This window comes from Engystomops pustulosus, unplaced genomic scaffold (genome assembly GCF_040894005.1).
Source record: "Engystomops pustulosus unplaced genomic scaffold, aEngPut4.maternal MAT_SCAFFOLD_232, whole genome shotgun sequence".
NCBI lineage: Eukaryota > Metazoa > Chordata > Amphibia > Anura > Leptodactylidae > Engystomops > Engystomops pustulosus.
Window position 1 is genome coordinate 28,691 of NW_027285111.1, and position 12,424 is coordinate 41,114.

General features: G+C 42.5%; 1 protein-coding gene across 1 annotated transcript; it reads left to right on the forward strand.

The window, feature by feature from the left end:
- Nucleotides 1–487: 487 nt before the first annotated feature.
- KCNK3 (potassium two pore domain channel subfamily K member 3) lies at nt 488–1,571 on the forward strand. Its single transcript, XM_072132113.1, has one exon. It carries the CDS (start codon nt 488–490, stop codon nt 1,361–1,363), a length of 876 nt encoding a protein of 291 aa, XP_071988214.1. The 3' UTR covers nt 1,364–1,571.
- The last annotated feature ends 10,853 nt before the right edge of the window (nt 1,572–12,424 follow it).

Genomic DNA, 12,424 nt, shown 5'->3' on the forward strand with positions numbered 1-12,424 from the left:
ATAGATAGATAGATAGATAGGAGATAGATATGAGATAGATAGATAGATAGATAGGAGATAGATAGATAGATAGATAGATAGATAGATAGATAGATAGATAGATAGATGAAGGTGTTACACACCGAAACGTCGCCACTTGTTCAATAAAGTTCACCTTTTGAAATTTTGAACCATGGAGTGCTGCCCGCTTTTTACTTTATTTATCTACAAGAGGATCAAGCCAGAACCTTTGGGGGCGCTGCACCCCTCCTTATTAGGAGTCCATAAGATTGTGCTGACTTGGATTTTACTTCTTCTAGATAGATAGATAGATAGATAGATAGACAGATAGATATGAGATAGATAGATAGATAGATAGATAGATATGAGATAGATAGATAGATACATGATATAGATACATGATATAGATACATGATAGATATGAGATAGATATTAATAGATAGTTGGATGTGATAATAGTTCTGTGGTTGCACCGGTCTCTAATCAGATGTTTTTGGCCTCTCCTCCAGGTTATGGACATGCTGCCCCCAGCACAGATGGAGGAAAGGTCTTCTGCATGTTCTACGCCCTCCTTGGAATCCCTCTCACCTTGGTCATGTTCCAGAGCCTGGGTGAGAGGATCAACACCTTTGTCAGGTATCTACTGTACCGTATCAAGAAGTGCCTTGGAATGAGACGCGCTGACGTGTCTATGGCCAACATGGTGATCATCGGCTTCTTCTCCTGCATCAGCACCCTGTGCATTGGAGCGGCGGCGTTCTCCTACTACGAGCAGTGGAGCTTCTTCCATGCCTACTATTACTGCTTCATTACCCTCACCACCATAGGATTTGGAGATTATGTCGCCCTCCAGAAAGATGCTGCTCTTCAAAACAAGCCCCAGTATGTTGCCTTTAGCTTTGTGTACATCTTAATCGGACTGACCGTCATTGGAGCATTCCTCAACTTGGTGGTCCTCCGTTTTATGACCATGAACGCAGAGGATGAGAAACGAGACGCCGAACATCGGGCGTTACTCAACAGAAACGGCCCCACCAGCCTACACACCACCGACACCAGCTCCTCGTCAGGCGGCTTTCGAAACGTCTACGCTGAAGTCCTTCACTTTCAGTCCATGTGCTCTTGTTTGTGGTACAAAAGTCGGGAAAAATTACAATATTCTATTCCCATGATCATCCCTCGGGACCTGTCCACTTCGGATACTTGTGTAGAACAGAACCACCACTCCCCTGGTAGATGCATGGGCTCGCCATCCAATGGATGTATCTGTAACACACAACATTCGGCCATCAGCTCGGTTTCCACGGGGCTGCACAGTCTCTCTACGTTTCGAGGACTGATGAAGAGGAGGAGTTCTGTGTAGTCCTCGTTGGTCTATGGTATAGACTTTTCGTTAACGATTGCCTACTGAAATGAGAGTTCAGACAAATGTATAGTACTCTTTACCTTCATGAAGTCCAACCCGTTACGTTGAGTGGTTATTGGTCAATGTTGGCCGGACTTGTGGTCGGAACATTGAGGGATCATGTATCAAAGCAAGTATTAGAAAACTACCAAAAATGTTAGCACTCAAAAGTGATGGTGATGGTGCTACTATGGTTGTACATACGAGTAATACCACTCTATTGCAAATACTCTTCGTGCCAAAAATGAAAAGTGGCGTCATACATAGAGGTTCATCCAATTGTTTCATTTGTGTCAAACTTTTTGGAAAAAAAACAAAAAATGTAAAAATGATCCCATTGATACATGAACCTCCCAGTGTTCCTAAAGTCGGGTTGAAGCCAACAGATAGGATGAAGTCTTAATGATATCTACACTGACCGTTTTAGATCATTCTGAGGATCCAAAATCATGTTGACCCATTTATCTTGCATTTATGGAATGTTTAATAATAGGACCCCTATTCCATGTCCTCGAGATGATCTCATTTTAGAAGTTCAATGTCAATCAAGGCTCCTTGGGTGGATTTTGAGACACCTTAATGTCCCTCTCATGATTCATGTCACAATGAACAAACACTCCAACCCTTTCGAGCCAAAAATTCCCCTCAACTGTCTCATGGTAGAGAATCCTGCCCCGCATGCAGCATGTGTCAGTCCGATGAGAAGATCCTCTTGTACTATAAGTATGACACCTCTTTTGTATTTATACCAAATGCCATATCTTTGTACACAAAACAAATGTTAATTTTATTGTAAATTTTTGGAAAGACTCGGCAGATGTCACATGGACGATAGATGAGACTCTACGCACAACTTTACTGACCCAAAAATAGATACTTGTAAATCTCGAAGAATAGGAACAGAAGCTCAGGGAATGATGGAACGACGTGCAATTCTGAAGAAAATGTAAAAGTCATTTTCAAAAACATTTGTCTGATTGTTAAACAAGTTTTGTAGATTTCGATGGGAGAGAAACTATGGGGTATGGTCAATGTCGAGGCTCCTAACCTCAAATAATTGGACAAGTATAACAAAGTATCTTCTCAAGTTCCTCGAAGGATGAGGTCTTTGTTGCCATTTTGCCCAAATAGATCTTATTTTCCCCATCATACATGGTCCCATTGTTGACTTCATCATGGAATTAGGTAGACATTTTGAACAAGCATTGGGCAACCCTTTCCATATTCCAAGCTGAAGGTCTTTGGACCTATAGTGACCTCATACAAACCAAACATGACTACAGTAAATCTGGCCTTGCACAAGGTCATTGGTCAGATTTTGGATAATAGACCAGGAGATACTTTCCTTGATACCAATGATGACTATGGAAATTCACTATGATGGTGGGAAGATGCCACAGACCCACATATATCCTTCCCGATACCATAGTCCTAATGTGAGTAACTTAATATTGTATACCTGTTTTTTTGGGAAAAGGTCTAAAACTTCATGTACTTTAAGTTTACTTTGACTCCAGCGAAGTCACCAGATCCTCTTGACCTCTAGTGACATCACTCACGCTCACATGACATCACTCACACTCACATGACATCACTCACACTCACATGACTGTTAAACGATATGGACGCCTTTACATTTTTGTAGCAAACATTTTATGTCTCGGTCCTGATACGTTCACGTTCGTTTCAGTGTGTATAGGCATAATGGCAATATTCTATAAGATCACCGATGATGGGAATGCAGAGATCAGCCACATGCGTGTCGAAAAGGGTCCCTAATCTGATATTTAAGGTCTCATTGTCCCACATGTCTCTTTCAACCTTCTTCTCATCTACTGTTGCCCTGAACTAGCATCAGTTTTCATTTTATTGACCATTATCTATAATGTCCCCACCCCTGAGGTTCCTCTACAACCAGTGCCACCTTCCCCATAGTCACACACATAGACTTAAACTGTAAGTGTAGAAAAGGAAGAATGAAGACCACAAGTTCCAAGATGAGGGCTGGATTTTAAGGGGTCTCTGGCACCTTTCTCTTAGTCCAAGTTGGATATCCCAATCTGGCTCATCCAGAATATTTTAGGTCTGATAATGACAGTCACTTCATCTATAATCTGTAGGGGCCCCCAACTTCTCCAGAATATAGGGATGTCCCGATGACCATCCAATGGTCTTCTTTGGGAGTGAAGGACTGAATTTGTGTCCATTCAATGTTACGAGCCTTTACCCATAGCTGCCAGTGGAGAGCGTAGTTGGCATAGGAGCTCATCTCTCCTATAGGAGGCTGAACAGGAGATAAAATGGGCCAGATGTAGGCGGCAACAAACTTATTTTATCTGAAGCCTCCACAAACCAAAGTCCACCTATCCCAGGATGTGCAGTAACCAAAACCACCACTGAGATGCCACCATGGGGCAGATTTACTTACCCGGTCTGTTCGCGATCCAGGGGCGCGTTCTCTGCGGTGGATTCGGGTCCGGCTGGACCACTGTATAGTATAAGACACACAAGGTGCCGATAAGCTACTTCGGTTGGGAGAGGCTATCTAAACATGGATTGATGGAAGAAGCCTGGATCTTTGTCAGAGGTCCAAGAAAGTTCAGAGCTGATCTGCACCAAGTAATTGGAAAACTCTGTGTTTTCTGTGCCGCTGCTGCTGTGCCTGTCCTTCCGAATGCAGGAAATTTTCCAGTGATTAACTTCTATTACAGAGTAGGAACTATAGTAACAAATGACTTTCCTGCATGAATTCATTAAGCCCCCCCCCGGCGCGGAGTCGCGTCTCCTCTGGCTCAGAGTCGTGTATCCTGCTGCCCTTCCATTGTTTCTTCAAACAATTAAATTAAAAAGAATTATTTTCATATCCAGAAAGCCGTAATCATGAGGACAATGCACGCGTCGTCTGCCTAATGTCATCATTAGGATCTCATCCTCACATAGAACTGCACGGAACTTCCATAGAGATGACTTCAGTAGGACACACTCCAGAGAAGACGCTCTCCTACCCGGCTATGACTAAGAATCAAATCAACGTCAGTAAATCATTTCAAAGCAGAAATTGTTTTACTAAACACTTTAATAACTTTTACCAAAAATTACTAAAAGTTAACATGTCCTCTTCTCCCAACTGGATAAAATCCACAACCTGCCCAGTCTTGATCTGGATATCTTCTAGTCTTCTGCCCCGGGAGACTGGACCTCTCGTAGAGGTGAGTCCTTGTGTAATAGTCCATAACCCCTGTCACTGAATATCTGGATTATAGGGATTATCCAGAGGCAGAGATGTAAATCAGGTATTTGACCTCAACGGTTCTCGTTAGATGGACAAATCCTGGTTCCTGGTGGAGAATGTCGTCATCTAACAGTTGACCACTTGAAATAAAGTGATAATATCAAGTTTATTCCAGTTTATGGTATAAAAAAGTTAGTATTTTGAGTCACAAATGGTAACTTTTCATCTTTTCTGCCCAATCCCTTATAGAGGTCCCAGGAGAACAGGGTGAATTATAGATGATTTAAGGTTCGGGAGTATTGACATCCAGTAATACCCCAAAATATTTTGGATGCACTTGTATCCCAGTGATGTGTTGCGATGTCCACACTTGAGGCTCGAAGTAGGGTAGACTCAAGTAAAATCTGTGGGCAGTGGTAACGTGTTTCGGTCCGCAGACACAGTACACCGGACATCTCGGCCTATCACTGAGCTAAAAGTTGACCTCTAACCTGCCTTGCCCACAATCCGGAGCAGGGTTAGATTGTTTGTTCCCGAGGAGATCAGCCAAGCATCTTTTTGTGCCGACGGGTGGCTTTCTATGAATCGCACTATTATTTATGAACGTATCACACTAGGGTTGTGTCCTCCTCTACCCTCTCTGAAATCAGAAGGTTCAGCCACTAATTTCACTACGTCACAGTAGGGACCTTTGGACAGAGGACATGAAGTAGAAGAGTTCTGTATCTCAATGTCGGGTACAGACCTGTATCTCATCTTACTTATGCAGCTCAGTGTATACCGATTCCTGGTCTAGTGAAAAATACAGGTTTTAGGTTTTAAGTAATGTTTGTGATGGACAACTAATGGTCTTGATCAGTGGCCACTGTAACACTATATGTGCCATGGAATCCCATTTATAGCGTGTAGAAAGTCCTACAGTCACTCACCAAAGTAAAACAGAAGTTACCGAACCGCTTGGTCTCACTATTTATAGACTACAATGTCAAAGGCTCTTATGAGGAACCTTCAGTTTACAGATGGTAGAAACATTGAGAAGAAGACCTTTGCTGGAGTCCAGGTCCACCATAAACCCCCCATATTTCACCTAAGTGCTACAATGACCTCAATAATTACGAGTTTTGGAGAAGTAGACCTTCCATGTAGACAAGGCCCACACCTAAGTCCCATGTTATTTCACATTATCCACCCAAGTGTTGACCACCATGACATAAAGTTGAGATGTTTGAATGGACTACAAGTTCAGGCTTTGGTTTATCATCCCAAATGTCATGTTGATACTTAATAAAATTATCAGGGTAGCTTTGCCCAAGTCATCTTCAGTAAGCAACAACCATGTTGGTCATTGTCGAAGAACATCAACCAGCGGCTGAAGGACTCTTTCTAGAAACTTGAGCTTAATGTACTGTACATAGATGGTAGATACAGCCTATACATATATACATATATACAGCTCTCACTGCTCGTGTACATAGGAGGTCCTCTATACATAGCTATAAATATCTTACCCTGTAATATACTGCCGTGGATTGCAGGATCCTGTGAAATATATATAAGACTTGTTAACGCTGAGCGTCTCGCTGAACTCCAGGGGTTGTAATAAATCATATCTATAAGAAGGGGCCGCGCAGGTTCCCCATGCCAAAGTATATTTATACTACTGATGATTTTCAATAGAGAAGGAAATAAAGACTGTTTTGAAACTTGGATTCAGAGTCGTCATTCATTCGGGGGGGGGGGGGGGGGGAGTTGCTGGAACCATCGACCAAAACCACTGTAAGTACAAGTACAGATACTATGAGAAAGCTAAGACATCCTACAGTTCCTGAGATATTATTAATCCATTAGAAGAAGATTCCATGAGGCGGCTTTATGTATGTAGAATGTAAATCATTAACATAATGGGGCTCATTTACTTACCCGGTCCAGTCACGATCCTGCGGCGCGTTCTCTGACGCTGATTCAAGTTCTGCCGGGATTCACTAAGGTCGTCCGCCCGATATTCTGCAGGTGTCGCTGCTGCTCCAAGATCCGCCGGAGTTCACCTTCTTCTTCCTGGTGCATGTGAGTGCGTGATCTTGCGACACAAAAAAAGTTTTATAAATTCTGCGTTTTTTCCGAATCCGTCGGGTTGTCCGACAGCCACGCCCCCCTGATTTCTGTCGCTTGAAAGCGTGCGCCAAAATCACAGCGGAATTCGGTGCAAAATGGAAAAATCGGGAAGCTCAACGGAAATGTGGCCACAGAGCCCTTAGTAAATGAGCCCCAATATCTGCACAGATTGTAATATGGAAAGTTTGTGGAGACGTCCAAGGCTCTACGGGGCCCAACCACCTACCAAGTTGGATGTTACCTTGCAGTGAGGGCTGTCAGATCCTCATACATATGACATAACACAGGTAGATGCAAGGACCATGAGCGATAGTAAAGTTTTCTAGGATGTGCTCTTGATCATGTTACTACGTCCCAGCAGTAACTTTGTTTCTGGTCCATATCCAAGAGGTAAGTATCAGGCCATTTATAATAACAGAGGGATGGGGGCTTATAGGTGGGGGATACATTACAATGCAGCACAGTATATTGTATGGTATTGATTCATCTCTCTGCTCATTACCAGCCATACACTATAAATCATGTCATGGATGTGCTCAGTGTCTCCCAACAGGGAACAGATTGAAGACCAATTCTAAGACTACGCAAATCACAGCATGAAAAATCGCACAATTCATCATATTTAATGCTGATTCCTTCTAAACTCCGGCAGAATATCTCTTCATTAGCTCTGATTGATCCTGATGCACATACAGTAGACGCACAGTAAATTATCTCCACGAAAAGGAGAACCCTCCAACGACTTGATGCAAAAACCCAATTAGCATCGAGAATAATATATATGATAATTCCGGTGGCCAAAGAAGGACAATTACTGCGGATGATGCAACACCTGACATTCTCAGACGCGGCGTCATCCCCCCGGCGGGTTCTCCCAATCTACAATTATACACTATAAAAGTGGAAGAGGCAATAAAAGGCAAAATGAGTCCTTGATAAGATCTGAAGACAAAGCAGATGAACATGTGGTGGGTAAAGATCGCAGGAGGGTGCAGTCTGTCCACGAGTCACATATTGTCTTATAGATGTGATAATAATATCACAAATAACATAAAAAACACAAAGTATTAAACTGATATAAAAGTTATTGTATAATAGAGCAGAACTCCAATGTAGGCTCCAAAGAACTGACTCTCACATATTAGACTCCTAAATGTTAAGAGTCTAAACAAAGGAACTAAGTGGAAACAATATAAAAAGAGATTGAAAATGGATAAGAAGGTTATAAAAGTGAGCATAAACTCTGCTTAAAGGGCCATGAATACAAAGTATCCAGCCTGGAGGACCTAAAGAACCTGCGACCAACTCCGGCAACCCAACACTGCCCAATGTATGGTGCACTGGACCTAGAGGAACATAGCAGTGCCCCAAAATATCCCAAACTACATAGGAGTGCCCCCAAACATCCTATAATATTTAGCAATGCCCCTAAATATCCTATACTGAATAACAGAGCCCCAAAATATCCTACACTACATAGCCGTGCCCCTAAATATCTTATGCTACATAAAAGTTCCCCCAAATGTCTTATACTCATAGCAGTGTCCCCAAATATCCCAAACTACATAGGAATGCCCCCAAATATCCCAAACTACATAGGAGTGCCCCCAAATAATCTAAACTGCATAGGAGTGCCCCCAAATAATCTAAACTACATAGCAGAGCTCCTGAATATCATATATTACATAGCAATACCCCTAAGTATTCTAAACTGAATAACAGAGCCCCCAAAAATCCTATACTACATAGTAGTGTCCCCAAATATCCTATACTACAAAGCAGTACCCCCAAATATCCTATACTACATAGCAGTGTCACCAAATATTCTATACTACAAAGCAGTAACCCTAAATATCTTATACTATAGATCAGTGCTCCTAAATATACTATACTACATAAAAGTTCCCCCAAATATCCTTAACTTGCATATCAGGGCCCCTCAAAATCCTATTCTACATAGTAGTGTCACCAAATATTCTATACTACAAAGCAGTGTCACCAAATATCCTCTACTACAGAGAAGTGCTCTTAAATATCCTATACTACATGTAACAGTTTCACTAAAGACCCTATGCTTCATAGCAGTGTCCCCAAATATTCTCTACTACATAGCAGTGCTCCTAAATATCCTATACTACATAGCACAACCCCCAAATATCCTATACTACATAGCAGTGCCCCCAAATATCCTCTACTACAGAGAAGTGCTCTTAAATATCCTATACTACATGTAACAGTTTCACTAAAGACCCTATGCTACATAGCAGTGTCCCCAAATATCCTCTACTACATAGCAATGCTCCTAAATATCCTATACTACATAGCACAACCCCCAAATATCCTATACTACATAGCAGTGCCCCCAAATATCCTCTACTACATAGCAGTGCCCCCAAATATCCTATACTACATAGCAGTGTCACCAAATATTCTATACTACATAGCAGTGTTCCCAAATATCATATACTGCATAGTAGTGCTCCCAAATATTGTCTAATACATAGCAGTGCCCATAAATATCCTATGCTATATAACAGTTTCCCCAAATACTCTATACTACATAGCACAACCCCCAAATATCCTATACTACATAGCAGTGCCCCCAAACATCCTATACTACATAGCAGTGCCCCCAAATATCCTAAGCTACATAGCACAACCCCCAAATATCCTATATTACATAGCAGTGCCCCCAAACATCCTATACTACATAGCAGTGCCCCCAAATATCCTAAGCTACATAGCACAACCCCCAAATATCCTCTCCTACATAGCAGTGCCCCAAATATCCTCTACTACATAGCAGTGACCCCAAATATCCTCTCCTACATAGCAGTGACCCCAAATATCCTCTACTACATAGCAGTGACCCCAAATATCCTCTACTACATAGCAGTGTCACCAAATATTCTATACTACATAGCAGTGCCCCCAAATATCCTATACTACATAGCAGTGCCCCCAAATATCCTATACTACATAGCAGTGCCCCCAAATATCCTATACTACATAACAGTGTCACCAAATATTCTATACTACATAGCAGTGCCCCCAAATATCCTATAATACATAGCAGTGCCCCAAAATATTCTATACTACATAGCAGTGCCCCCAAATATCCTATAATACATAGCAGTGCCCCAAAATATCCTATAATACTTATCAGTGCCCCAAAATATTCTATACTACATAGCAGTGACCCCAAATATCCTATAATACATAGCAGTGCCCCAAAATATCCTATAATACTTATCAGTGTCCCCAAATATCCTATACCCCATAGCAGTGTCACCAAATATTCTATACTACATAGCAGTGCCCCCAAATATCCTCTACTACATAGCAGTGCCCCCAAATATCCTCTACTACATAGCAGTGATCCCAAATATCCTCTACTACGTAGCAGTGCCCCCAAATATCCTCTACTACATAGCAGTTCCCCCAAATATCCTCTACTACATAGCAGTGCTCCCAAATATCCTATACTACATAGCAGTGCCCCTAAATACCCTATACTACATAGCAGTGCCCCCAAAATATCCTCTCCTACATAGCAGTGTCCCCAAATATCCTCTACTACATAGCACAATCCCCAAATATCCTATACTACATAGCACAACCCCCAAATATCCTATACTACATAGCAGTGCCCCCAAATATCCTATACTACATAGCAGTGTCACCAAATATTCTATACTACATAGCAGTGCCCCCAAATATCCTCTACTACATAGCAGTGAACCCAAATATCCTCTACTACATAGCAGTGCTCCCAAATATCCTATACTACATAGCAGTGCCCCCAAATATCCTCTACTACATAGAACAACCCCCAAATATCCTCTCCTACATAGCAGTGCTCCCAAATATCCTATACTACATAGAACAACCCCCAAATATCCTCTCCTACATAGCAGTGCCCCCAAATATCCTATACTACATGGCAGTGTCACCAAATATTCTATACTACATAGCAGTGCCCCCAAATATCCTCTACTACATAGCAGTGCCCCCAAATATCCTCTGCTACATAGCAGTGCCCCCAAATATCCTATAATACATAGCAGTGCCCCAAAATATCCTAAGCTACATAGCACAACCCCCAAATATCCTCTACTACATAGCAGTGCCCCCAAATATCCTATACTACATAGCAGTGCCCCCAAATATCCTATACTATATAGCCTTGCCCCCAAATATCCTATACTACATAGCAGTGCCCCCAAATATCCTATACTATATATCAGTGCCCCCAAATATCCTCTACTACATAGTAGTGCCCCCAAATATCCTCTACTACATAGCAGTGTCACCAAATATTCTATACTACATAGCAGTGCCCCCAAATATCCTCTACTACATAGCAGTGCCCCCAAATATCCTCTACTACATAGCAGTGCCCCCAAATATCCTATAATACATAGCAGTGCCCCAAAATATCCTAAGCTACATAGCACAACCCCCAAATATCCTCTACTACATAGAACAACCCCCAAATATCCTCTACTACATAGCAGTGCCCCCAAATATCCTATACTACATAGCAGTGCCCCCAAATATCCTATATTATATAGCCTTGCCCCCAAATATCCTATATTACATAGCAGTGCCCCAAAATATTCTATACTACATAGCAGTGCCCCCAAATATCCTCTACTACATAGCAGTGCCCCCAAATATCCTCTACTACATAGCACAACCCCCAAATATCATAGCGCACATAACAGGTCCCCTGAATAGCATTAAGCATATACTGGGCCATATAGCCAGAGCCATACTGCAGCGCATATACACAGCCCCATAACCATAGTATTGATCCGATCAGTTGTCTCTCTGCCCTCCTGCCACTCCTTCTGTCCTTCTTGTAATATCTGGTAATGGGAATTAGTGGGACACGGACACCGCCACCTGCCAGCTGCAGGTTTTCTCTGCCAGGAAAGATGCACATGGAAGATGTCAGCGCCAGCCAGGTGCAAGGTCTGCTGGGAAGAAATGGGCAACCTCATGAAGTCAACGTAATTCTACCGGATACGATGATCCTCAGTGTGGACCTCAAACTATAAACCACCTGTGCCCGTCCATAGAGGATGCGTCAGATTTGTAAATCATCCCATAATACAGTCGGACCCCCCCTCCCCCCCAGAAGACCTGCCCCTTTTCTCACCATTTTCTTCCATATCAGGGATATAGAGAGAAGCTATACTGAAGACCAAAACATTGCAGGATACTATTTTGGGGGCCTGAAATAAAAGAGGAACCTACTGGAAATGAGGGATGAAAGGGTAGGCATCTTGAGGACCTACAATGAAAGGGTCATCCTTTATTAAGGAATGGGATGTTACCTTGTTGCCTAAAAAAGGTAGAGGAATATCTATGGTTATCTGAGTGGCCTGGTTATGGTTATCTATGGTTATCCCAGACCACACACATGGATTTGCCCCTATGGTCATGTGTGTGGGCTGGGATGTGACCCCTACGATCATGTGTGTGGGCTGGGATGTGACCCCTACGATCATGTGTGTGGGTTAGGATGTGCCCCCTAGGGTTGTGTGAGGGCTGGAATGCGCGCCCCATGGTCATGTATGTGGAGGCTGGGATGTGACCCCTATGGTCATGTGTGTGGGGGTTAGGATGTTCTCCCTAGGGTTATATGTGTTAGCTGGGATGTGCCCGTA

What these genes read in the sequence shown, in the direction of transcription:
- KCNK3 (XM_072132113.1), top strand. Translation starts at nt 488, where the DNA reads ATGTTTTTGGCCTCTCCTCCAGGTTATGGACATGCTGCCCCCAGCACA.